This window comes from Podarcis melisellensis, assembly GCF_964234715.1.
Source record: "Podarcis melisellensis genome assembly, chromosome: 6".
In the NCBI taxonomy this organism is placed as follows: domain Eukaryota; kingdom Metazoa; phylum Chordata; class Lepidosauria; order Squamata; family Lacertidae; genus Podarcis; species Podarcis melisellensis.
Window position 1 is genome coordinate 39,072,548 of NC_138538.1, and position 22,957 is coordinate 39,095,504.

The window sequence follows — 22,957 nt, forward strand, 5'->3', positions numbered from 1 at the left end:
TATTTTCTTCCTGCTACATCAAGGAACACACGTGTTAATCATCTCTTTGTCACATCCTTGTTGACAAATCCTGGAAATATCTGGGGACCAAAAGATGGAGCATAAGAATGCTGTTGGGTAGGTGGCAACTTCTTCAAAGTAATTTGAAAGATTAAAGGAAAGTCACGTTTACTTGTTTGGGGAGAAAAGGGGGAAGGTGCTGTCCTGATTTCAGTAGCTCTTCCATTTGTGCAATGTTCTAAAAAGAGGAGAGATGGTCCTGTCCTGCCCCACTCTGCTTTCAGGCCAAAAGAGCAAAGAATGGGGGAAGTTGGAGAACTGCCACTAACAAAAAACCATGGAAAAACATTGCAAGGTAGGCTGCTCTCAGACCTTCTCCTCAGCCTTCTAATCAATCTACGAGTCATGAATGGGAGCTAGGATTAGTTGGCCTACTCCTCCTCTGGGTGATCATGCTCCATCTCTGAAACCACAGCAGCAGAAGACATAATGTGCTCTTGTGGGCACACTTTCCCTAGTGTGAATGGTGCTTCCTATCCCTCTACAGCAGACATGACTAACCTGTGGCCCTCTAGATATTTTTGGATTCTAACACCCAAGAGCTCTAGCCAGCATGGCCATTAATCAGGGTTGATGGGACTTGTAGTCTGGCAACTTGTGGAGGTCAAAGATTAGCCACCTCCACCATACAGGAGAAGGCACCTCCAGACATTCTTTTTTTTTGTGCATTCATGTTTATATGTGTTCTTGTTGCTATTGGGACAGCCATACACAATCACATTTTCAATATTTTTAAAATGTCGTAGACTCTCCTTCATTGGAGGTTTTCAAGCAGAAGCTGGATGGTCAACTGTCATGGGTGCTTTAGTTGTGATTCCTTCATTGAAAGGGGTTGGACTAGATGACCATTGTGGTCCCTTCCAACTCTACAATTCTATTAAAGTGGTACCTCAGGTTAAGAACTTAATTTGTTCTGGAGGTCCATTCTTAACATGAAACAGTTCTTAACCTGAAGCACCACTTTAGCTAATGGGGCCTCCCATTGCTGCTGCACCACTGGAGCACGATTTCTGTTCTCATCCTGAAGCAACGTTCTTAACTTGAGGTACTATTTCTGGGTTAGCAGAGTCTGTAACCTGAAGCGTATGTAACCCGAGGTACCACTGTATTCTATTATTCTATGCTGCTTCATTTCCAATCAGTGCATATCCAGTAAGTAACTTCTGAAATCCTGTGACCTTTTCTACCATAAATGTTCTGACTTTGGTTTGGCTTTTGTTGAACGATAGCCCCTCTCAGCAGTGATAGTGCGGTACTGAGGGGAAAGCACTGCAGAATAATCTGAAGCAGAATAAGTCTACCTCTAATGCACTGTTGTGTCAAGTAGATGATGCAGAATACACATGTGAAAAAACACAAGCCTGGAAGCGTCCAAGGAGATGCCTATGCATGCTTCTCTCTGTGTTTCTTGCTCTCTCTCTCTCTCTCTCTCTCTCTCTCTCTCTCTCTCTCTCTCTTTCTTGCATACACAAACGCACACTCACAAAGCAATGAGGCCATAGCTGTGTGCCTGTACATAATAAATTGAGACACCTGATTTAGACAGGTGGCAACATTTTGCTTTCCATAGCAAATAAACTGTGCAGAATGTGAAGGGAGTGGATTAATGTAGCAACCAGACAGTCTTGAATTTAATTATTGTAATCTTATATGTCTTTTTATGATGTTCAAAAGAATCTGTGCAAGCAGGTGACCACAGACTATCTTTGATCTGTGTTCCAGACATCACAGACCTTTGCAGAGAGTCTGAGGTTTGCATAAAATAGGTCAGATTATGCCATTGTCTTTCATATGGGCTTGACATATGTACTGTTGTAACAAAGGTTGATAGAGGAAGAGGCCTCAGTCCATGACTTCCCTCTGCACATTAATATACTCTTTCTTACCCCTGCCTCCAAGTCACCGGCCCAACAAAAATCAATTGCTTATTAAAGTTAAAATTACTCAGGTTACAAACTTTAAATTCTCGGAATGATTGAAGAATCCAGTAACAGTAATACTATCCAAAGAATGAAACAGATGTTGAAATTCACCACCTTTGCACACTTTATTAGTGGGGTGACAGAATGAAAGTCTGCAGGTGCAGCTTCTCAAAACATGAAATCGCAGTGAAAGCAGGAAAAGCAATAATTGCTCATTTCCTGCAGAAAGCCTCTCTTAGGAAAAAGAAGATTGCATTGCTACCAATGGATGACATGCTACAATTCTTTTTGTTTCATGAAGAGGAGCAGAACGGGCTCAGGCCATTTTCACACTATCCCACTTGTAGCACAGTAATATAGTTTTTCTCAATTTGGAATTGTTCTAATCCTCAACAGCCTCCATCTAGATTGATTCTAGCTCTTGCCATATATAAGGGTGGGTATGGTTCTACAACATGGTCAACTATCATGAACATATTTTTTTTGTCATCATAGCAACAGAGTGACAGTTAATATATTCTGTGCAGAGTAAAAGAGGAGTAAAAGCCAACAGAGAGTTGCTTGGCCCAAACTGGGCTGTTGTCTTTGGTGCACTTTCTCAGTTTTGTAATGATAAAGAAAACCACACCTCTGGACCTTTGAGACAGATGCTTTTTCTCTCCATGAAATATTGCAACTCTACCCTTAATGCTCAGGAGTATATTACTGTCCTTAGGCATCTTTGTGCACAGTGTCTGCTGGTTGTATGGTTGGGATGTGGGCAGTCTTGAACTTCAGGAATCTGGGGGCAAGAGGCTATGCATTAATGCAGACACAACAGCAGCAAGTTGGTCACCAGGAGGCTCCAGAGCTCTTGATCTGTATCATTCAGTTCTGCTGTCCCCATTTCTTAGGGTCAGCCATTATTACCCGACAGCCATCCTTACTGTCTGTAGCAATTACTGTCTATATTTCACCTGCAGGAATACTGCTTTTACTGCACATTTCATCATACATGTCACGCTCCTCTCAGTGTGAAAAGCATTCTGCATTTGTCACCAGAGAGGTTGGTGAAAAGGCAGAGGTACAAGCAGATGGGAATTCACACACCTTTGAAAAATGCCTCTCTTAATGAACGACTATTGTGATGTTGTATCAGAGCAAAGTAGGAATATGCATGGCTGGGTGGTGTACTCAGGGGAAATTTCTGGAGAGAAATTTCCTAAGTTTCCCTTAAGGTGAGGAGTGAGTTCTTTCTCACCTACCTGTGAGGGTCTGGTTAGGGATTAATGTAGCCTGTAGCTATCAGGCTACAAATGAGGGGTGTTGTGATCCCAGCTGCATAAGGCTCTCACTTCAGGAAGGAAGGCCAGCAGGAAGAAGTCAGGGTTGCTGGTATGCATCTACTCTTTCTCTAAAATTATTGGAGGCACAGCAGTTAAGGGAAGGCCGCTGACATTTTGCTAGCAGTTTTCCTGTTGCCTTTATCAGCTACTATGCCTTTTTTTCTTTATTGTATACAGGCTACTGGGGGCCCAGAAGTAGAGGGTTGGTTTTTTCAGTCTGCTTGTGGGAAGACAGTATGTCTTATATAAGGGAAGTGGTTGTATGGGGGAAATCTGTTCTGGGTGACAACTGCAGGGAAGGAAGCTAAGCTTGGTAGCAGCACACCACTAAGTAAAGTTTGTTCCATCTAATGCAGTCCCCATGCATGATTTGTAATCTTGCAAATACTATAGGTAGAATGTGCTGTTTTCACTCTTAAACCAACCAAAGCAAATTAAAGCACCATTTTTTCAGCCAGAAGCTTCTCTGCTCCGCCTTCATCTTTGGGCAGGGAACACGTTGTTGCGTCATTAGATAGGGTGAAGGAGCATGACAACAGTCAATGAGGGAATCTGTCCAGACTAACTAGTATGACCAGCATGTAATTATCCTGACACTGAGGTGCAATGATCAGAAAAGTATTTTGGGTTTCTGCACAAATTCTGTTGTGGTTTCCCCCTCATGGCTTAATAGTCATTTTCTCATAACTAGGATCATCCCCCCTAACCCTTGCTTTCATATAAGTCCTCGACTGTTATCTCCTTATTAGTTATTTAGTGAACTAAAGAAGTAGTTGTTGAGTTGTCAGTATTGTAAAGTAGGGTAGTGGAGCATTTTGAGGGCTTTCGTTTGGTTCCATGAGTCAGATAAATTGTGCTGGCTACTGTGTGGTACATGAGGTCAGGGCTACACATATATATAGGCAGCTTCTCAGAAACAAAGTTGGCTTCAGTTAAATAATTTGAAAAGAAATGTCTCGACACAAATTGGTTTACCAAAGGGTCATGTGAGTTACTCAGCTATTCACGTGTGAATTAAAGTTAGAACACAGTTTGGGTGAGTATCCCCTGACCAAAGGAAGTCTGAAGTGGGAATGCCAGCAATATAGTAACCAGTGGGGGATCTCTGAGGTTTTTTGTTAACAGATATAGTAACTTTTTCAGTCAGCTTTTTCATTTACTGATAGGTATCGGCTTTCTCACAATTGAGAAATTGTCTCTAAGCCTTGGTTAACAAAAGGATGCAGTGGGCCTCCCACAGTTACCTCTTCCACTTAGCTGATAAGCACTTTCCCATGTTACCAGTGTACAGTAAGTAGGAAGCCAATGGCTGAGAAACCATTTTACGGCAGCAACTCTCAAACCGGGTACACATCTGCACATGTAAAACACTATGATACAATTTTAAGAGGCATGGATCCCTTCCCCAGATCCTGGGGACTGTAGTTTGTTAAGAGTGTTGTCAGGAGACCTCTGCTTCCCTCACTGGAGAGCCAGTGTGGTGTAGTGGTTAAGAGCGGTGGACTCGTAATCTGGTGAACTGGGTTCGCGTCTCCGCTCCTCCACATGCAGCTGCTGGGTGACCTTGGGCTAGTCACATTTCTCTGAAGTCTCTAGCCTCACTCACCTCACAGAGTGTTTGTTGTGGGGGAGGAAGGGAAAGGAGATTGTTAGCCACTTTGAAACTCCTTCGGGTAGTGATAAAGTCGGATATCAAATCCAAACTCTTCTTCTTCTTCACAGAGCTGCAATTCCCAGAGCTCCGCAGGAAGATGAAGATATGGTAAAACCACTCTGGTATTTGTAGCACCGTGACAGGAATAAGAGTCCCCTAACAACTCTCAGCACCCTTACCAAACTACAGTTGTCAGGATTCTTTGGGGAAAGCCATGACTATTAAAGTGGTAGAGTGAAGCTTTAAATGTTAAATGGTGTGGATGTGGCCAAAAATAGTGTCAATGGAGCCACTGTCACAAACTCCCAGAAGCATGTCAAAAGAGATAAGCAGTGAGAGACTCAGGGTTCAGTTCATATGGAATGAGGGTCAGCAGAGGCTGTGGTGTCTTTAGGATATATAGCTTTATTTACACATATATACAACCCAAGCATAATATGGAGGGGCTCACAGAATTAACACCCCGACAGATCTTACTTCTCCCTTGGTCACAGGGCTCATCCACACTTCCTTTTGTGCCATGCTTTGAGGCACAGGTCCATGTTTTCCCCAGGAAAACCTGCCTTTCACCACTGAATCGGAACGAATGGCAATTGGGCTTTCAGGGGATTGCTATTTGCTCTGAATCAGTGGTAAAACATGGGTTTTCCAATTATTCTCCACAGTGTCTTCAACTGCTCAGAGGTTTGCTAGATATTCACCAAACATTTGCTTATGGTATCCTTAACTTGCATATTCATATCTGATTGATAATTCATTTCAACATTTGATATTTGACAGTGTTTCATACTTGTACAAGCTGTCATGGGCAGCTAACAAGCAGCATGCAATGTTTGTTGACATTAAATTACCGTATATTTAGCAGCTGGCCACATTGTATGTTTTAGCGGACATCAAATATGTAATATTCGAAACTATCAACAGTTTCCAGTAAAGTTACATTGACTCCGTTTTGGGACGGACGGGGTGGAATTCACAATATTTTTTAAAAAGTACCTTGAATCTGAAATATCCCATCCAAGGGTGCCGCTAGAGGGCGCCTTGGAAGATGTAATTAGAGGCTGATTATGGGGAGTATATCAGTCTCCCTTCATCTCTCCAGGGGGGAGAGATGCCGTTTTCACCCGCTGTTGCCATAAATCACCCCCGAGTTCAGAAGAAGGAGGGGGTGAGGCACTGGGTGCATAACCGTCGGTGGGCCTCGGAACTCCTCTGAAGCTGCTTCCAGGAGTGAAACTAGTTGCGTTACTTAAAAGGAAAAAAATTGGGAAAGATAACACACATGCTTCAAGAGAGGCAGGAGGTTTTTATTTGCTAACAATTTTACCACTGAAAGGAAGAAGACTGAGACGGACTGAGAAGGAAGATTACATCAAAGTACTACAAATATGGTATATGGATTGGAATGCCGGAACTAAGGGAGGGGGAAATGACTTTTTATTTCTTTTGCTCTATGTGATTATTAATAACCCTCCCTCTGAAGATCTGTCACAGAAATAAATTGCAAATGGGACTAAAAATGAATTGTGTGGGAATAATTATGAACTTAAAGGTTTTACTCTGTGAAGGATTTGGAAAGAAGAAGGGCTCTCTCTTGTGACGCAGTAAAAATGGAAACTTGATAAGAGACCTGTGTTGCTGGAGTTGGTCTTGGGGAGGGCGAGCCGAAGATAAATTATTTTCGAGGAGATTGCGAACTGGAAGGGGCAGCCCTCCTGCAAAAAGACTAATTTACGATGCAACAGGTTGGAAAAGCTAAAGAGCGAGTTTCTAGACTGTATTTCATTGGAACGACAAAAAGGACGGAAAGGACTGTTGGAGGAGAGTGATTTACGAGAGAGCAGCACAAAGCCCACACAGAAATACAAATAAGACTGTCTTTTTCAACCCACTTGCGGAGCATATCGCAGGAAAATGGAAAGGAAAATGAGTAATGACAAGTATTGAGAAGAGGAGAGTGGAAACATCATTCTTAATATGGAAGCAGAACAAATATTCGAGGATTGGACTCCTGCCAATCAAGAAGCATGGATACTCCCTACAAAAAATTATAATTTGGAAAACAATTGGATTATATGATATGTATTGTTATAATATCCCATTCAAACTTTTAGTGGCAAAATTGGAAGATTTATCAGATTTTTGAATTTGTTAAAATATTGTGTTGACAGTTTCCTCTGTATTTTGTTACTTTATAATATTATGAAGTTTTAATGATGTCATTGTACCTCATCATTATACTTTTCTATGAGTTGGAAGCTTGTAAATAATCTTACAAATACATACGTACATACATACATACATACATACATACATACATAAATACAGCTCTACATTTCACTTGCCCACCTGACTATTTCACCCCACACCTATATTCCTGGGGTAGAATTAAGCGTCACTAGAATACAATTTTCCATCTGTGGCCATTTCTGTTTACCTGGTAGAATCTCTCCTGTCCTGCATTTTTCCAACCATCCAGAGTGAATGGGGGGGGGGGAGCGCGAAGCAGCAGGGAGAGAAGAGAGAAGCTCTATTGTGCTAGTGGGTGATCTTGCATTGGCTTCTGCTAGTGCACCAGATTACAGCAGTTTAATCTGGGCCCTGGGGACTTTCCCCCATATAATTCATCATGTGCTAGATGGAAATCAGAGCACAGGGTGAAGCTGTTACAAAAATCATTTTGCCATGCATTCAGAATTTAGAGCAGGCCAAGGAACGAGAGCTAAGGCGCAGTATTGTAATGTATGCAAGCTTTTAGTCGCATATCTTTTAACTGTCTCTTTGTCAACTTCCGGTTAGTAACTCATTATTTGTCTTGGCATATTGGTGCTGGTGAATGTTCCTGGAACAGTGTTGTACTGATGTTAGATAAAGCAGTAAGCGAGTGCCATCGTGTTCACACTGGCTAGCAGAGCAATTTTTAGGCTAGGCCCATTGTGTTTAAACGGCATATTTCCATACACAGGTGGTGACCATTTCATGTAGGGATTCCGTTCCTGGCCCCCGCAGACATTAGCAGAACATGCATAAGCATGTGCCCCTCCCCCTTATGCCCATGTTACAACCTCTTCTGGGTCCAAAAGGACCTGCACATTGGTGATCACATGTCAGCTGGTCACTCCTAAAATGCTTACCACCCGTAACTAATCTAGATTAACATCCAAATAGCTTTGGCAAACATTTCAAGATTAGAAAATCTGTAGTAATTGGTGAGCCCCATTGCCATTATATAAGAGAGCAAGGGAGGCGTTCATGATGAGTTCTGGCACCTCTTTTTCTGGAAAAATAGCACTGGTGCTATGTATTAAATCACTTGGTCATCTTTCTCAAAAACTATGCAACGTGATTTACATTAGATAACATCAGACAAAATTTGACAACCATCTGCTATCACAGCAACAAGCAAGGTACTGCTTATAGTCAAAATGTGTTTGCAACAATTTTACCTGGAATTCCATCAGCCATTTGCAAACAAGAAATTGGTGCAAGTACTGAGAATTTAGAGGATTCTGTTGAAAACTAAAGTTGTTAATCTAATAAACATTTATTGATGTACTGTATTTTTCCATGTATAAGACTAGGTTTTTTTAAAGCAAAGAATTAGGTTTAAAATTGGAGCTCGTCTTATACATGGGTAGTGCTGAGGGGTGTTTTCTTAATTTGGAGTCCCCAAAAATAGGGGGCATCTTATACATGGAAAAATACAGTAAATTCTTCCATAAGGCCTCTGGTTAGTTTAGGGTGGGGAAAACTGCCGCCACTATACATGTATGATGGGGAAGCATTTGATTTTACTTCCCAATATCACATGCTATTGTGGTTTGGAATTTAAAATATGAGTTGGCCTGAGTGAGTCTATATGACGGTGTTAGTTATATAACACCATAAACAAACAGCATCAGAGAAGACCACAGACTTCTCTCATCAAACTAGCTGGCTACCACTTCTGCCTTTTATGGGGAATATTTTTAACTGGGAGAGAATTTAGGCCAAATAAAAATATGCTGATTATAGATGACAACTTTTTTCACATCCTTTTGATTGTAAGCCTGAGGGCAATGGCCATCTTACTACTGTGTTTGTTTGTTTTTGTACACCATGGTGAGGTCTTTTTTGGCTAAAAAGCAGGTTATGAGTCTATGGCCATACTACCCTGAACACGCCCGAACTCGTCTGATCTCAGAAGCTAAGCAGGATCAGGCCTGGTTAGTACTTGGATGGGGAAAAGCAGGTTATGGATAGGAAGCATAGGAACATAGGAAGCTACATTATTCTGAGCCCAGCCATTGGTCCATCTAGCTCAGCAATGTGGGAACTGACTGGCAATAGTTCTCCAGGGTTTCAGGCAGGGGTCTCTGGGCCTTACCTGAAGATGCCAGGAATTGAACTTCTGGATGCAAAGCAGATGTGGTGCCACTGAGCTATGGCTTTTCCCCATGGTTTCAATCAATTATTCTAAAGCGGCATCAGTGAGAATTTTTTCTGCTCAGTGCGAAGCAGTGGTCTCTGTATGCTACCTTGAGCGCTGGAAAGACAACTTATAATGTTCAAAACGATAGTTGTGGTGCGAATGAAGAACTCATTGCGCATTATCAAATAAGTAGGTTTGTTAGGAACTGGAAATCCAGTGATGGGATTATTATTATTTATTAAATTTGTATGCCGCCCTTCATCTGAAGATCACAGGGGTAGTTTACAACATAAAAATACAAAATGAAAATACAAAATACTTGATAAAACAAAAGCCAAGCAAACCAATAACCTCCCCTCCCACAGACACATTTTAAAGCCCATAGAATGTTAATCAGCCCAATGCCTGGTTGAAAAGTTTTCACCTGTCACCTAAAGATGTGTAATGAAGGTGCCAGGAATGTAGGAAGGAAGGCAAAAGGGTAGAGAAAAGAGGTGTTGGGTTGCACTAATACTCTAGTAGAGGAGTAGCCTCCATTTACTTTATTTTGGGATACGCTTGTTTGGATCCAAATGGCGTTGTTGAAAAACCAGAAGTGTTGATGTCTGTTAAACATGTGCTTGCTGGTTTGGGTATATTTTCATTACTAAATAGAACACAGGGAATGGGAGTAAACCTGGCACCCGTTCTCTCCTCCCTACTCTGAGGACTTTATTCCCAGTAGACTCACTTTTGCCACTGGAGATAGACTGGGAGTGGGGAATTAAAGTGTGCAGGGCAGCGAAGCAAGCAGTAGGGGGGATTATTTTACTCCTGTCTCCCATCCATTTAGGCTGTGATCCTAACCCCCACTTACACGAGAGCAAGATCCATTGAATTAATGTCTGCTTCTGAGTATGCATGGTTAGGATTAAAGGTAAAGGTAAAGGGACCCCTGACCATTAGGTCCAGTCGTGACCGACTCTGGGGTTGCGGTGCTCATCTCGCTTTATTGGCCAAGGGAGCTGGCATACAGCTTCCGGGTCATGTGGCCAGCATGACTAAGCCGCTTCTGGCGAACCAGAGCAGCACATGGAAACGCTGTTTGCCTTCCCACCGGAGTGGTACCTATTTATCTATTTGCACTTTGACGTGCTTTCAAAGTGCTAGGTTGGCAGGAGCAGGGACTGAGCAATGGGAGCTCACCCCATCACGGGGATTTGAACCGCAGACCTTCTGATCGGCAAGTCCTAGGCTCTGTGGTTTAACCCACAGCGCCACCCATGTCCCATGATTAGGATTACGTTGTGATTAAAAAATATATATAGACCCATAGTCTATTTTTATAGCCAGAGAGTGTGTGTTTAGCAAACATACTTATGTGTCATTTGGTCCTATGCATTTTAGTTCCAGAGTGATTTAATATTTGTTGTGCTGTACTATCTAAACTTTGCTGTACTATCTGAACTTTACTTATTATCACTTTGTTAAAAAATGTCTAAACTACCCACCAATCCAAGTACAGTGGTACCTCAGGTTAAGAACTTAATTCGTTCTGGAGGTCTGTTCTTAACCTGAAACTGTTCTTAACCTGAGGTACCACTTTAGCTAATGGGGCCTCCCGCTGCTGCCGCGTGATTTCCGTTCTCATCCTGAAGAAAAGTTCTTAACCCGAGGTACTATTTCTGGGTTAGCGGAGTCTGTAACCTGAAGCGTCTGTAACCCGAGGTACCACTGTAATCTGATAATACAATAAACCATAAGACATCATAAAATAGTAAAGACTAAAAGGCAGCAGCTAAAAACCCTTTAAAATGGCTGGGCAAACATGTCTTAAACTGGCACTGAAAACATTGGAATGCCAATTCATCTCCTCTAGGGTGGGAATTTCAAAACCAGGGTGCTACCACAGGGTGCTACCTTTCTGCAAGTATAACTCACTTCAGCAAGTGGCGGCATTCAGAGAAAGACCTCAGTCGGCAATCCTAATAATCATAACACTAGGTTAAGTTGTCTCTAAAGTATCTTTCTTTCTAGGGAGGAAAATGGTGATGATGTAAAACAAACAAACCCCGAAGATAGTTATTTATAGACATTTGTACCATCTGATAAAACTCATTATCAGTGTTTTAATAAATATTCCTTCCTCCCCACCTACAGAAGGTGGTTGTGTCCGTAATCGTTGTCATTAGGTGAAAATAAAGCATCATCTTTGCTCAACTTGTTCCAAACACAGTCATAAAATGATATATTTATCTCACAGCTAGCCGTGACTTCCAGTTATACTTATGATGCAGCAAAATGGCATCACGCCTTCAATTTATCTTGGAACATGTTGTTTTGAAATTACCTCCGGTTTTCAGTAGAAATTCTAAACCAGCACCTTCTTATAAAGTGAATTAAAGGTCAACATGAACCCAATAACTTAACAAAGGTAATTAACACACTGTAACATCTATCAAGTATTTGTAAACACTGTTTCTAAAGACAGTTTTATACCGTTTCCTGTTCTGAGGTCACAGGGGCTTGGATGCAAAAAGCCCCACATGCCAGCGGGCTGCAAATCCATCCAGTGAGGTTGCTTATTTTCCATCCCAGCCTGCATACACTTTTGCAGCTCCAGCCCTTTTCATACTGAGGCAGTGTTAAAGCTGGTGTCGATGTTTTGCCATACTTTAATAAGATCCCTGCTTGCAATTCAAAATTCTTAATTCTGACAAGCAACCAAATAGATAGCTTACCTTAAACCTGGGGTGCAGAACCTTTTTGGCCGGGTGGGCTAACTCTTTACCTACCCCCTCCAGACAGGCAGAGTTTGACAGGTGGCTAGGGCTACCCATCTCTCCCTCATCTGATGTCATGATGGTATTAGGTGATTGATAGGCGGGTGGTTTCAACCGCTTGCCAAAGTTGGCCTGTGGTTTGGGGGAAAGGGTCTGCTTCATCTACACATTCCCCACAGAATGCACCGGCAAAGCAGGATGGCTAGGACCATTTGCTTGAGAACTTTGAATCTCATTCAGCTGGACTCTGAACCTCCTGAGCAAGTTCACTTCTACATTCAAATTCTCACCACCTCCCACTCATTGACAAAACAGTTCCTTTGAACTGTGATGCCTTCACAGAAATGAGTGCCATTTCATATTTGTTTTACTCTCAGCTAGGAGCAAAGTGTGAGAAAAAGAGTGTGTTGCTACTTCCATCAACAGAGTTGCAACCCCAAGGATGCCACCATTCTAACTCATGAGACCAAATTCAACTAGATAGTTGCACTAGTGGGATCTAGCACCATGACTTCCTGTAACACAATGGGGTTTCCTCCTCTCCTCCCCCTGGGACCCTTGCTAGGGCAAGAATGTGCCCATAGAAACAATTAACTATTTACTTATTTGGTACCTGTTTTCTTACAAGCCGCTTTCAACATGAAAGCTATTATGCGGGGAGCGGGGAGCGGGTACAGCCACTGACTGAAACTTAGTCAAGGAGGCCAAGAATCATGACTCTTTTTATGCCAACTTGGCACTCTTCAATAGAATTCACTTAAAAACAGATTTCTACAAGATTACCCACAACTCATGTGTGGTATAGCTAGCAAAATAAATGACTGTAACTCAAATTCTTGGATGAACTGCATGCAGCCTTCTTTGCATGAGTTGAAATGCAGTAAAGCCATAACAGTTATGGCTACTCTGGTGGAAATGAGCAAAAGTGTGAATTTTTGTTTTGTTTGCTTCATTCTTATGCTCTTGTTATAATCTGTTGTGTTGATAAAATACCTCTGTAATAATATATATACTGAGAAAAGGCGATGAAAGTGTTGAAAAAAATAAGTGGAGTTTACCAGCTCAAAAAGAATGTATAAATTGGCCTCTAAGGGAATGAAGGTCCAAGCAACAAAAAATAGGCTCCTATATGGTACATCAAGTGCCATTAAATAATTTTATATTGATGCAAAATACTTCAGCATCTCAAATATATATATACACACAAAGCAACAGAGCTGCTGGAAGGTACAAATCTGCCTATACAATTAACTATACTGCTGAGTTTTCAACAGCAAGAAAGAGGTTTCTCTGGTTTCCTTCTGTGTCACGTTGAGGTAGTTGAGCTTTTTCATTCCTCTGCTCAACTCATGGCTTCCAACTCTACAATTCGCCCTCAATGACAAATGCTGATTTCAGTGCTGTTTGCTCAGAAAAAGATACTGGCAAGCCACAGTCTTTTCCAATGACAGCCATACACGAGCTTTCACAACATTTTGTGTTGCAAAGGCCAAATTACAATGCGTGTGCTGGAGAAAGCCTAAATTTGTCTGGTACCTTTGCCCTTCTATTTGTGTGCTCACATGTTAAAATCTCTTGGCCAGATTTTAAAAGCTGCACGTGACATCGGCAGCAGTGTCACAAAATCTAAAAAGCACTCTCTTCGAAACCCAGAATGCTAACTTAAAGCCAGTTTAAGGGCAATGGATGCACCAGAGCTAGACAACTGGCTCTGTCTAGTAGAGGCTTCCTGTCAATATAGAGCAGATCCACACCATACATTTAAAATACAGAACTTCCCCCAAAGAATCCTGGGAACTGTAGTTCCCTCTCACAAATCCCAGCACCCTTAACAAAATAGTTTCTATAAATCTTTTTTTTGGGGGGGAGGGGGAGTGTCCCACTTCTGACACCAGTGTAACACACCACTCCAATCTCTGGTGTGAGATTCCAGAAGTTCCAGGTGCTTACCCTAGTGTTACCCAGGTGTTTCCTTTTGGAAATGAGGAACAGCAGAGACTCTACAATATACAGTTTATTTACACATATATACAGCCTGAGCCTACAATGGAGGGGGAGACTGAAGTTAGTGGCACATTGTTCCACCACTAGGTCTGCCTGGGAATTAAGATCAAGGTCAGAGGCCTTGCTCTCTCAATGCCATCTCAGGAGATTCTTATGGGCAGCATCATATACTCTCCCCAACTGAATATTGCAGTAGATATCTGAAATAGATATTATTGAAGTGTCATATATATGATGCTCGATTCTTTTCATGTGGCTCTTCCATGCCAATATTCTCCAAGTAGCCACTGCTGGTATATGTCTGAAACTCCCTGCTTGCATGCTGTCTTTAGTACAATCCACAACTTATTGTATGTGAAAAGCTGATCTGTATTAAAATCATAACTGGTAGAAAACTCTTTGATCACACTTCTGTGCTACAGATATAGCCAGCCCTTTCTGAACCAAAGCCTGTTCTGGCTTCCTCCACCCCCCACCATGGATCACACAAACACAAACTCTGATGTGTTGGGTGTCTTTAATCCAAAATGGGGGAAAAGCAGAGCAAATAATTTTTTTTTCCAGCAATGAGACACCACCAACAACAAAAAGTAAAACATATTTTTTTTTACAAATTAAAATTTCATACAGTGTCTAAAATGCCACCTAAAAGCTAAACCTTTCTTTAAAAAAAAAGGGAAAGTGTGTGTTTTTAAAACACTAGTATGCCAGTGAAACAAACGTGGCAAAAGATATTCATTCATGGACTAAAGATATACAGAAAGAGGCAGAAAAAGGGATTGACCACCAGCATAATGAGGCAAAAGTTTATGTGAAGGAATACTTTCCTGCTTTTCTTCCCTAAGGTACAGGTAGAGTAAGACTCAAGAGAGCTTGACTTTAGACAAATGTGCCCAAGTCTGCAGCACATGTCAATTCCCTCCTTCAAACTTCAGCTGAGACTTTTTGGTTTTCTAGGCAGAATTCCCATCATCATATTCCCATATTAACATTTGTGCCATCTGGCTATTCAACACCCAAAGATGCTAAGGAATCCATCTAAAAAAGACTCATTTTTATGGTACTGTTTTTTCTTCACATATCAGAGTGTGCATGTGGCAGGTTCTGTCCCACATGAGCTCCAAGTTATATTCCAATGAGATGCAAATCTCAGATTTGAGCCTTTTGCTATGTGCTCCAAATAGTTGCAGTTTCCTGGTAAAGTAAAAGATCAGGATGGTTGTGAACAGCAACACAGAACAACGATGCAAGAGCCACAACAAAACAGCTGGGGTGGAGGATATGAGCCTGCAACCTTGCAGCATGAGATCTTTAGAACTGCATCAAGGTCTTAAGTTTTAACACTGCACAAGATGGTGTGGAAACTGGGCAACAGGACATATTCTGCTCCAGGAAGGCTGCATCAGTTATTGAAACAGATCAATCATGAATGTCTCCACTCAACAAACACTTACTTTCCATCCCTCCCACCCACCCAAATAACCCTGAGATCATAACTGAATTCTGGGTGCTTCATAGACCCTCCCCACACACTACCCCTCAAAAATTCAAGGTAGAATACAGAAGGGGGTGGGCCTTCGTGCCTATACTTACAATATCCATCCTATCACATTATTACATACAATCCACAAACACACAAGTGAGAGGAAGTCAATCCTGTGATTGCACAGTTAGAGGCAGAAGGCTTTCAGTTTAAGGAGCCCTATTGTACTTGGGACAATAACTTCCCAAACTGAATTTAAGGTCCATCAGCCAAGGAACAGTTCTTGATGTTAAATGAAGACCACAGTATCGTCAGTGCCTTTGTTTTCAGGTGGAATTCTTCAACAGCCCTGGCCTTTTGTTGTTGTCGTCGACACAAACTGAAAGCCTTTAGCTCTAAAACAACAACCGCTGTAATCAGCACAGGACTCCTATCTTGATTTCAGCTCTACAGTAGTTTTAAAAATATAGATTATATATATTTTATTTATATTATTAACCTTTAAATGGTGATCACAGGAATTTCAGTGTCTCTGAAGGAGAGAAAAAACCAAGGGGGGATGTTACTAAACAAACAAACAAAATCTGATTACCAGAAATATTTCCCTACAGGACCAGGGGCTGGGAAATAACATAAAAGTATGTTTTGTACATAGAGCAGCTGTCTCCTGCTGGACCTCAGAAAGGTCAGAACCATGAGAGGCAGCTAAAAAAAAAACTAGTCTGGTATAAAGATCTGAATTCCATGTGTTTGATATGACAGTCTTTATCTCCAATTTGTTTTAAAAAATATATAGATATAGTTATTGCTTTCACAACCACCAGGTTTGGCTCTACTGAATCCTCAGTGGGGGAGTGCTGTAGGTTCAGCGGGGTTTGCTTTCTTCCGCCTCTTCATAAGCAACGGGTTGGATGAATCTTCGATTTTCTTAATCTTGATTTGTTCATAATCCACTCTCATGGTAGCCAAGGCACTTGTCATCTCCTCCTACAAATGTGAGGTAGAGGAAACAAATTAACATCTGGCTAGCCAAATTATTCTAGCTTCAGGCATTACTGTCATCCAGAGGAAAGATCCTATTTGTAACTTAACAATGGGCACAAAAGCCAGCTTCCAAGTTCAGACTGTGGTAGAGTGAGGAGGGCCTTTAAGTCTGCATATCTGGCATTACCTACTACAGTGGAACTTCGGTTTTCAAATGTAATCCATTGCGGAAGACCGTTCAACTTCCAAAATGCTTGAAAACCAAGGATCAATGGGCAGTTGGCAAAATCCATTGGAAAAAAAGCAAAAACACACAGCGGAAGCTTCCGGGCTTTTGGCATTCGGGTTCTGAATCGTTTGGCTTCCGAGATGCTTGAAAACAGAGGTTCCACTGTACAGGCTAGGAGTGGCTTGCAGCACTGATGGACAGGCTCACAATCACTTACACCTGGAGTTGCGTAACCTTCATCCATGCTGCTTAGCAGTGTGTGAGATGAAACTTGCAGACAACTTACCTTAACGTCCTCCCAAAGATCTTTCTCTTCTTTCAAAACTCTGCTAGTGTGCAGCGGGGTTTGTGGCACTTGCATTGATTGCTGCAGAGGGAAGACAAATGGAGCTTTAGTCTAGTGGTTGGGGAGCCTCCGGCCTGGGAAACTCTCTTTCCAGTCCTTGGGACATGCCAAGACTTCTTCTGTCCTTTTTTGACTGGCTGGGTGGTGATCATGCCCCTTGCCTGATCGGATGTAGCGGTGTGTGTACTGTAGAAGCCTCGGACTTCTGCATGGCTGGAATACAGCCTCCACCCAGTGCTCTGCCCACTTTCCCCTCTGGCCCCATCCACTTTTGCCTCTCTTCTCTCTCCCCTGCCCCCTTACTGGCATGCAGCTGCAGGAGTTTTCTCACAATGGAACTGGCGATTGAGCTGAAAAATGTTTCCCCTCTATCTATAAAGCTACCTCAGACTCCCTGCACTCATGTTTCTCAGCCTAGGCTTCTGCGCCAGTTTTTCTTCCTGAGAAATGACAGGTGGATTCTTACCATGATCCAAGGGTGATTCATGAACTCCATTATAGTCATTCGCTGGGTTGGATCCGTCTTCAGCAAATTCCGGATCAGCTGCTTAACTGAAGGTGGAGGAAAGGCAACAGCATTAACAACAACACACACTGTGTCTCGCCACCTCATTCCAAAGCTCTCCTCAGATGTTGCAGAAATCCTGAAGCTTGCACGGCAAAAGGAGAGACAATGTACACAAAGGGATGGGTCTATTTTAAGGAGAACATGCTTTGACATATAAAAACCTGAAGGGACTTCTCCTGAGCAAATACGTTGCTTGTGGAGATAACACATGAAAAGTACTCTGAGGACTCTTAATACTAATTAATTTTAGTACATATGATGAGTAATGTACTTGAAAGAATTGTCATGTGTGACATTGTGGGGCCTGGCCTTTTTTTGGGGGGGGTGCAGTGTTTATTTTTATTCATTTTCCCACTCTCCATGTTGCAACCGTTTTATATCATGCATGCACAAGATAACAAAGGGAGTGGGGAGAGTCAATCTGGCCATGGGCTGTTAGGGTGTGGAGGTCCAGAGGGAACCCTCACCTTGCCAAAGCCTCCAAACACAGGGGAAGGAAGGAAAAGGAAGAAGAGAAAGGCAGGGCAAAGGAAAAGCAGAAGCTGTTATGTACTGAAGTTCTCACCCTGGGCCAGCAGGGGGATACTGTAGATAGTTATGCAAATAAGGGATCGAAAGTGACGTTCAGTGATTGGATAATTTTAGAAAATTGTTACAGTTACGTTGTACTGGAGCTCTATATAAGCAGGCTGACTGAACCCTTCAGTTCAGTTCTGTTCTGGCCTTTGAATAAACAAGAGCTGTTTGAAGAATAGCTGTGTTGTCTGATATGTTCACCCACAACTTAACAGAAGCCATGCTATGGGGGCAGCAGGCACTTTTTCTTCCCTGGCAGCAAAACACTCCAGCTATGGTGGCCCAGAACAATTTCTCTGAACCAGAGCAAGGCCTCCTCTTGAGCCATAGCTTAGTCATGAATAAAAAGGCCACTCATGAAAGGCAAGAGAGCCAAGGAATGAATAAGGTTAGTGCAGGGGTGGGTAATGTTGGGGGTTGTATTCCAACAACATCTGGAAGGCCACAGGTTAGCCAACCCTAGCCCAGAGAATCACATTTTTTCAGGTTTTGAAATCCCATTTTCCCTTTCAGAGGAGAATAGCAGCTTCTGTTCACAAACATTTACCTTCCTCAGATACTTCTGACCACTCTGGGTTGGGAAATTCGTACTGACCCATCCGGATCCGTTTCTTCATGCCCGGAGAAATGGCCAGACCATGGTTGGAATAGAAAGGGGGGTACCCGCACAACCTGAGCAAAAGAGAAAAATAGAGAAATGACATGTAGAAGAGAAGTCCATTTTGAATGCCAAACTGATCTAATGTGCTTCCCCCCAAAAATGGTATCATTTTTATTGTTTGTACTATAAAAGGTGTCAGGTAAGAGAGTCCACTACAGCAGTGGGGAAACTCTAGCCTAAGGCTCTAAGTTAGGTTTGCTAGGCCTCTCTCTGCCTTAGGCCTGTGAGGCATTTTTGGCAAACCACGCCTATCTGTCAGTCACTTGGCATCTGTTATCTCCAATCTAAACAATACAGTGCTAAGATGAGAGATAACTCTGTGCTCACTCTCTGAACAGGAAGTTGTCAAAGGGTTGGCAGCATTTTCCTGATCTTCCACCTTAGTGCTGTGAGACCACAGTCCTAACATCAGAGAGAACACCCTGCTCCTGCTGTTTACTATCAAAGAGCAAACAGTGACTTATCTCTGATCTTTATGCTTATTGGACCTGGGGAATCATCTCTGTAGTTCCACTGTACTTCCAGGCACAGTGCAACACTGGGAAACTAGCCCTGACCCACAGCTCATATTGGAGAGAAAGGCTGAGGTCCCTCTTGTTACACTTGTTGACAGAAAGCAATGGAGCACTCCCCATGGCAAACATGGAAAGCTGAATTGTGAACTTTTGTGAACCTGGATGATGAAGGGCCCTGGGGAGACAGGTTAAGGGCACAGCTGTGCTATACAGGGAGCAGCAAGAAAGCACCAGCATCAGTGGGATAAGGAAACATGTTGTCTTGTACACATTTGTTTAGCATGTTTCCTGCCCTTCTCTTCAGCACAAATGCGCTCCAAGCAGCAAACTAACTAAAAGGACATTAGGAAAAACAGGTTCCAAGGTACTTTCAATGTTAAAACCACTTTGAGGTGTGGCATGCTGCAAACCACCTGCCTAAATCAGGGGTGCCCAAACTTTTTTCAAAGAAGGCCAGATTTGATGATGTGAACATGTGTGAGGGCCGACCAAAGTTGTTGAGCTTTTTAGGATTGAAATTGCTGAGCTTTATTAGGATTTTACCCCAGGACATATGCTGCCACGGGGGCCAGATTAAATCGACCGACAGGCCAGATTAGGCCCCCAAAACGGACTTTGGATATGCCTGGCCTAAATCCTATGAGCCATTGTCTCAGTGCATTAGTAGCTCATCAACTGGGACAAACATTTTAGCAATGACTCAGCATATAAAACAAGCAGTGCTCCAAGTAATCATATCACATGTGCACGTTTCTTGCACGAATTCAGTTGCAAAAGCTTGGCTCCAGCAGCAACAGCCTTCCTAGCACAGTTGCAGGAAAGACTAAGGCAGAAGGGAGGAGGGAGGCAGACAGAGAGAGATGCAGACAGAAGAAAATGGGTGGAATGAAACTGCAGCTTCTGCCTGCCTCTCTCCTCCTTTCTGCAGGCATGAGAACTGGATTCCTTCTTCCTCTGCCTCCACCGCTTTGCCGCTCGTCTTGCAGTCAAGGGAGGCAGGGTTTCTTCTTCCTCTGGCAGCGGCCTTGGAAAATATTCCCAATTTCATCTTCCCCACAATCAATGCATCCAATTTTATTTCTACCGCCTAGGGCTTGTTCCTAAAGTGTGTTGAATCAACCAGCATAATCTGTGCTTTTTTCCTTGATATGATCCTTTGATGACAAAGGATCTTCCTCAATGACTCAATAAACAGAACATGCCGGAAGCACAGCCCTTCCCAGTTAACTGGCTCAAGAATATCCCAGAAGAAGACTGAACATCCCTAACTTTGGAACTTTATTGAATCCTGCCAGAAGCAAGTACACACATAGGAGAATATATAAAGCAACTAACTGTGCCGTGCAGTACAGTGCAGAAGAATAGACTTACAGAATATACATGATGACACCAAGGGACCACATATCACAGGACTTATCATATTTCTCTGGGCCTAGTACTTCTGGAGCTAAAGGAGATGAAAACAAAATGCAAAGTCAACTTTGTCACACATGCTATCAGTACAACTTTGTCACATGCTATCAGTACAATTTTCAGACATTTACACTTCAAGAGGACAGGCTGTCCCCCTCTCTGGGGAGCTTATTACCCTTGGAACTGTGCCTGGAGTACACTTGCAAAATAATATGCTGTTTGGAAACAGTTTACCTGGCACTTGATATTCGTTCTCACTTCAAGGGAAAACCTCTGACACCAAGGCTGTTTGCCATAGAACATTTATAAAACTGCCAACGAAGGACATTAAAGGGTCCCAGAAAAGTACCGTATTGGCCCGAATATAAGCTGCACATTTAAAATTGGAGGGAGGAGGGAAAAAGAAAGAATACCCGAATATAAGCGGCTCCCTTCCTCGTTGCTTCTGGCTGCATACTGGGGGGGGGGTAGCCACGCTGCATTGCTGGCAGCTTTTCCCCTTCCTCGCTCTCTCCCTTCCTGGCCTTGTGGGAGAGGACGGGGGACTACATGTGGGGCGGGCACCGCTTTGCCATGCTCCTGCTGCTGTTTGCCTCACACTCCTGGCTGCATACTGTAAGGTCGCGAATATAAGCCGCACTTTAACTTTTCAAGGTCGGAATTTGGGGGGAAAGTGAGACTTATATTCAGGCCAATACGGCGTTTAAAAGTGACCAGAGGTTTTAGCCTTTGAAACTGAACGATGCGTTGCTTTTCTCTCTTCCATTTAAAAATGGACCAGAACTAAATCCCCAAACTATTACTACTACTACTAATAATAATAAGAAGAAGAATTTCCCAACTTTTTCCCAGGCCAGAAACTGTTATAGGATGAGGGGGATCACCTGCACAACCTCAATCTGGTCGCCACATGATAGTGACACCTGTGTTGGCTGCTTTTGTTAAAGGTTTCATCCTGTGCCGATCCCTTTTCTTTCCAGAATACTAAGTAGGCAGCACAAGCAATCTATTGGAAGCACATAGAGACCAGCTTCTGAAGCATGCTCACCTGTTTGCCCAATCAGCTGCAGCCCAGTGCTGAGGTTTTAAACTTGAGAGAGATGCCATTTAGCTTAAATGATGTAGCAAATGAAATAAAATGATTGGGCTGCTTGCTTGAAAATCTTGAAAAACCCATCCCTGTTCTTATTACAAAACGCAACAGCAGTGCCCTGAAGCTCACCATTACTATTTCTATGAAAAAGAGAGGTGCTGGAGGTTGCAATTCCTATGTCTCAGAAGCGGGTGATGCTCTCCAATGGTTTACTTACCCACATAGTATGGTGTGTAGCATGGTGTAGCTAGAGAGTTATGTGTGGTGGTTTCTTTAGCAAATCCAAAGTCGGTCAGTTTTAATACAGCGTTGGGCCTTTTTGAGGTGTATAGGAGGTTTTCTGGCTGCAAGACATAATAAGCAAAACCAGCTTAAGAGAAAACTATATTTTGCACCACCTTGCAGACCCTAGGCTGGGCACATGGTAAGAACTAATGATCCGGAGTCCATTAACCTTTGCTTATTGATTTATACCATTTCCTCATGCATCTGAAGTAAAAATTACTCCCAAGGAAGCCTAACAGTCATTTCAAAGACAGTAGAAAAGTGAAGCACAGCTATGAATAAAAAACAGGAACAGACTAAAACACAACAGCATTAACAGGGGCAAGTGAAAACTATCCAAATGAAATTTTTAAAAGACCTGGGGGAATGAAAACAGTCTTTTCCTGGTGCTAGAAAGGCATGATAGTGACAGACAAGCATCCCCAACTGAAAGGGCCCTCTCAATAGCTGCAATTATGCAGATGCCATTACACATCTGTGTACATTAGGTATATGATCCAGATTATATTGACAATTCCCCATAATGCTGTGTTTATCTGCAGTCCTCAAGACATGATGCATTTTATATTTGCAAGGTCAAAGCTTTAGAGAGTCTTTTACAGCAGACACTAGGACATTAGAGGAATTTATAGAGGAACAGAGGAATTAAACACATATTTACAGGGG

General features: G+C 42.5%; 1 protein-coding gene across 1 annotated transcript in view; it reads right to left on the reverse strand.

Moving 5' to 3' along the window:
- Positions 1-14,636: 14,636 nt before the first annotated feature.
- The window catches only part of MAPKAPK2 (MAPK activated protein kinase 2), an 83,402-nt gene continuing 75,081 nt past the window's right edge, over positions 14,637-22,957 (reverse strand). Inside the window, exons 5-10 of the mRNA XM_081916439.1 lie at positions 22,224-22,350; positions 20,872-20,947; positions 18,872-18,996; positions 17,647-17,732; positions 17,121-17,201; positions 14,637-16,608 (exon numbers count right to left, since the gene is read on the reverse strand). Coding sequence (XP_081772565.1) covers positions 16,465-16,608; positions 17,121-17,201; positions 17,647-17,732; positions 18,872-18,996; positions 20,872-20,947; positions 22,224-22,350 — 639 coding nt within the window. The 3' untranslated portion in view covers positions 14,637-16,464. The remainder of the gene's footprint in view (positions 16,609-17,120; positions 17,202-17,646; positions 17,733-18,871; positions 18,997-20,871; positions 20,948-22,223; positions 22,351-22,957) is intronic.